Consider the following 4,530-nt stretch of genomic DNA (forward strand, 5'->3'; position numbering starts at 1 on the left):
TTTGAGCTGAAACTAAAATTTGGAATAGGACTGACTCTTAGCCAATGATCTCCTAGAGAGAGCTCATACCCACAGGCGTCCCGAAGGAGCAATATGAAGAGGGCAAGCTAGCAGGGGCAATGAGCCCTTCACCATGCTCTTTGCTGCAGCCAGGGGGGTGAGGTTCCCACCCTGGCAGCTGCCTGCTGGACAGCAACTTCTGCAGATGCAGAACCGCATCATCCTGACAAAAGAAGCTGCGCTAATGCACATGCCAGGTGGGATTTGGGTCCGGCTGGCCACTCTTAACTTTCTCTGGCATCAGGGAAATTTTAACCTGAGTAATGGCTATAAAATCAAAGCAGAAACAGCTGTTTGGGAGTCAAGGTTGTAATAGCCAACAGGCAGGCATTTGTTAGCATGATTGATTACAGTACTTAGATTTTTTGGGTTAGTATCTTGAGAACATGTTTCCACTTTCTGTTCCTGTGGTCTAATGTTTTGTTCTTTACCCTGTAGAAAAAAGAGCGTGAATTGCTGGGAAATAAATCAACTAATACTTACAGCACTGGGAAGATGACCCCTGCACCAAACATGCCAAAGGACTCAGCCCCATCTGTCATCTCAAACACTGCGTCTGCTCCAGTGAAGTCTGCAGAAGAAAAGCCCACTGAAAGCAAAAAGACTTACAATAGCATCAGTAAGATTGACAAAATGTCTCGGATAATTTTTCCAGTGTTGTTTGGAACTTTTAACTTAGTTTACTGGGCCACATATTTGAATAGGGAGCCTGTTATTAAAGGTGCCAATTCTCCAAAATAAACTGAAGGACTCTAAAGCCACGTATGAGCCATACTTACAAAGCAGATGCTACCAAGGAAAATTTGAGATCCAGATGACTTTCTACATTTGGGCAATATTCTTCAGGAAGTTTTTTGCATGTTTAATAATATGTACAAATAATATTGCCTTGATTGTTTCTACATGTAACCTCAGATGTTTCGGAGACGATTATATTACTTACAGCAACAGATCTTTATAAAAGATCAGAAGACATTGAACATGGCTTCTTTGCTGCCAAGTATCTTGCATTGATAGTTTACAAATAAAATAAGTTATATTTTTTAACTGTTCAAGTGTACTACATATCGTGGGTTTTATACTTCAGATGTACAGTCATATAAATGTAGGCTTAACCTATATTTTACAGAAGAGCTCCACTATTGTCATCTGATAGGTTACTGAGTAACGCCAGTTGTAAATGTGCCAAATTACTAAGTGTAGGGCTATGTTTGAGCACCTTTACTGGTTATACGTAGCACATTACTCCACAGATAAAACTGCTCAGCCCAATTTTCATTAGAAGTTAATACAATGCAGTAAATCCTAATGAGGCTATGCTGATTTTTACTGCTTGAGCCTCTGGTTTGCAGTGAAGTAACATAGGGAGCAGGATGCTACTTGTGTAAATAAAGGTGGTGGAATTTTGCCCTTAAAAGAAAATATGAAGTTTGTTTGGATTTTGCATTTCAAGGAATTTTCTCAAATTATTCTCAGTATTTATTCCAAAAATTAGAGATATATTGCATGAAATTAACATAGATTAGGAACATACTTGTGCAAATAAGACTTTTAACAACAGCAGTAGAGGTTTTTATTAGGGTAAAGTAAATGGTGTTTCAACATTTTCCCAAGAAGAAAATTGCGTTATATTAGCAGGGATCAACAGTAAAGAATTGCAGTAATTCTGAAATAATTATTACTTGTTTCCCACAGTGAAAATCAATCAGCCAACACTAAGAAGTGTGATCAGAAAAAAAAAGATGTGCTTCATGACAGCAAGGTGTTTCAGTGACAATATTGACAGAAAGGTCTTTGTACTGTCCATCTGAAACTTTTCTATAAAATGCCTTGCTGCTGCCAATGTGTTTTGCTTTCACAATGAATGAGAAAATGCAATCTGAGTTTTCAGCTCTTTCCTCCTTGGCATCTTTTCTTTGTTCCAGAAGCTTTTGTAATTTAATCTTAATGTTTAAATAAAAAATGCATTCAACATTTGATTGCAAAATGTCATTCTTATACTGCTTATCTTTTTAGAGAGACCAAAAAATCACCACAAGAGCTGGAAGACTGAACTGGAAAGCATACATGCCCTCACTTGATCACGTGTGTGCATGATGCATCCTCACTGTTGCCCAGAAAGGTACATATTGAGTGAAGACAGTGAATCAGGATGTTTCAGAATTAAGTGCTATCTTGCTACAGAGCATCAGCCTCATGTTCTGTTTGGGGCAGAGAGGAGAGTCCATGCTTCACTTTGAGGTGAGGGTCCGGTCTGAGACTGGGGAGCTGTCACGGCTTCTTCTGTCTCTTCTCTTCATCCCCTTAATTCCTGAACATTACCAAGAAAAAGTCTCACACAGCTATTACTTTTTGCAGCTTTTCTTTTGATGTTGTGCAATTAGAAATTTGCAAATTCTCCATGGCCACAGAGAAGCCACAGGATTGAGCACATAACTGGAAGCTGGTAAAGAAAAGCACAGGAGGGGCATGCCCACCTATTAGTTACAGTGCTATCCCGAGCCAAACTGAGGATTTGGGTCTCTGTTTTCACATGGGCTTCCCATGTGGCTTTGAGCAGCCACACACCTCCTTGTTCATCATTTCTTTGTTTTTAAAAGTGAGGTAATGGTATTTGAATGCAATGAATCCAGCCCTTTGGGGATCAAAACCAGCGAAAAATTGCACAGCCTATTGGGAGGAAAAGCTTTATAAAGTCCCATGGCTATTTTTTTTTCTTTCATGCAGGTTATTCCCACCAAAAGGTGGGAGCCAACAAGACCTCATGTTTTCTTGGTGAAGAGCACGTAGCTTTGCCAAGTCCAACAGGGATGCAGTGCAGTGAAGTGCACAAACATTTTACTGGGTGTCCCTAGTGATTCACTCACTGAGCATCTCTGGAACAGCTGAAAACACCTGGCGACTGGAGGAGGGGAGCAGATCTTTCTGCATGTGCAAGACAGACCCTCTCAGTTGCAGCCTCTTCTGCCTCTTCCTATGGCCATAGAGATGTACAATGAATGCAGTGCTAGGTTCCTGGAGGCTGAATATCCTGACAAAGGGAGGTGAACCCTACATGATGTCAGGGCTAGCAAACTTAACAATTCCTCTTAGGATGTGCACACCTGGGGAACTTTTCTTGTAACCATTTGATATCGGTGTGTATTCCTCCCATGGCAGGGCAAAGTGACCATGAAGTGGCATGGTAGAGTCTTACTGTTAGCCACTGCGGGAGACAGTCTGCAGCTCTACAGGTGAGTGTTTGCTCTCTGCCCTCAAGTCTTTTCCTGTGGTTGTTGATGGTGGGGCCTGCCGTTGACACTCATGGCAGATGGTTGTGTGCTGGGTAACATATCTGGACAAGGCTTCTTGCGAGGAATCAGTTTACTGACAGCTTACTATTTCTACTCTCACCAGAATAACAGATGAGGTGTAACTCTTGCAATCAGTGACACAGCATAATGCATCAAACTAATCTTGCTCAATCAGGTGTCTGAGAATGATGGATGGACCAATGAGGACCCATCAGGACACAGTTCCTGCAGTGACTTGCCCTTTTTTTGACCTCATGATAGCTTGCTGCCATGCTGCCAAGTCAAAAAGCGAGCCAATAAAAAAAAAAGCAGCAGTGTTTACCAGTACAAACGCTGGCAATAAAGACGGCTCCTCCACCAACACATATGTTTCTGCTCAAGGGGCCACTGACATTCTACCCTCTGCTCCATGAGATCAAGTTGTCCCTTTCCCTTAGGATTTGTAACTGAAGCAAGACCATTTCTCAGTTTCATGGACTGCACTCTAATTAGAAAAGTATCAGCCCAGACACTGTTGGCACACGCTACCATGTTTTTGATGGGTATGTATCAGTACCTGTAAGCTTAATTCTCTTCCCAGCCATTCTCATGGCCTACAGGTGGCACAAACTAAAAATTTTTATCACACATTTTTATTTATGATAATACTTGCAGTTGGGAAAGGCACATTGGATTCTGTTCAACAAGAGTATTACTTACCACTTCTTCCCCTCAGATATCAAACATTCTAGTAACATGAAAAACATGCTGGTTTTCATTTTGGTTTTGGTATTATTATTATTATTATTATTATTATTATTATTTTCCACAAGAAGATTAGGTAGTTGTAGGGTTTTAAAATAAAAACAGTTATTGAACAATGATGTTCCCAAGATTAAGGAATTAATGCGACAGTCACTGACCAAAGCTAGGTTCTGTGTGTTCAAGTTCAATCTAGAGTGTGGGACTTCGGCACAAATCTCAAAATAGATTGAAACTATATCAGGGCCCTGAGATGCTGATTGCTAGAGGAGTACTTGGGAGAAATATAATACATAATGTCCTGTTCCTCTTCCCGAAAACCATCTGCTTCTGACCAATTTCAGAGGAAAGATACTGTGCTATCCAGACTTTTGTCCTGACCCCATACAGCTACTCAGAGAATGTTCTTCTGTAGGAGAAGGCTGGAGTGCAGGAA

General features: G+C 40.9%; 1 protein-coding gene across 1 annotated transcript in view; it reads left to right on the forward strand.

Moving 5' to 3' along the window:
- Nucleotides 1-1,024, forward strand: part of LOC104523793 (gamma-aminobutyric acid receptor subunit alpha-5) — a 3,220-nt gene extending 2,196 nt beyond the window's left edge. Inside the window, exon 3 of the mRNA XM_010166486.1 lies at nucleotides 499-1,024. Within this exon, the coding sequence (XP_010164788.1) occupies nucleotides 499-801 (303 nt within the window). The 3' untranslated portion in view covers nucleotides 802-1,024. The remainder of the gene's footprint in view (nucleotides 1-498) is intronic.
- The last annotated feature ends 3,506 nt before the right edge of the window (nucleotides 1,025-4,530 follow it).

This window comes from Antrostomus carolinensis, unplaced genomic scaffold, assembly GCF_000700745.2.
Source record: "Antrostomus carolinensis isolate BGI_N321 unplaced genomic scaffold, ASM70074v2 scaffold32144, whole genome shotgun sequence".
NCBI lineage: Eukaryota > Metazoa > Chordata > Aves > Caprimulgiformes > Caprimulgidae > Antrostomus > Antrostomus carolinensis.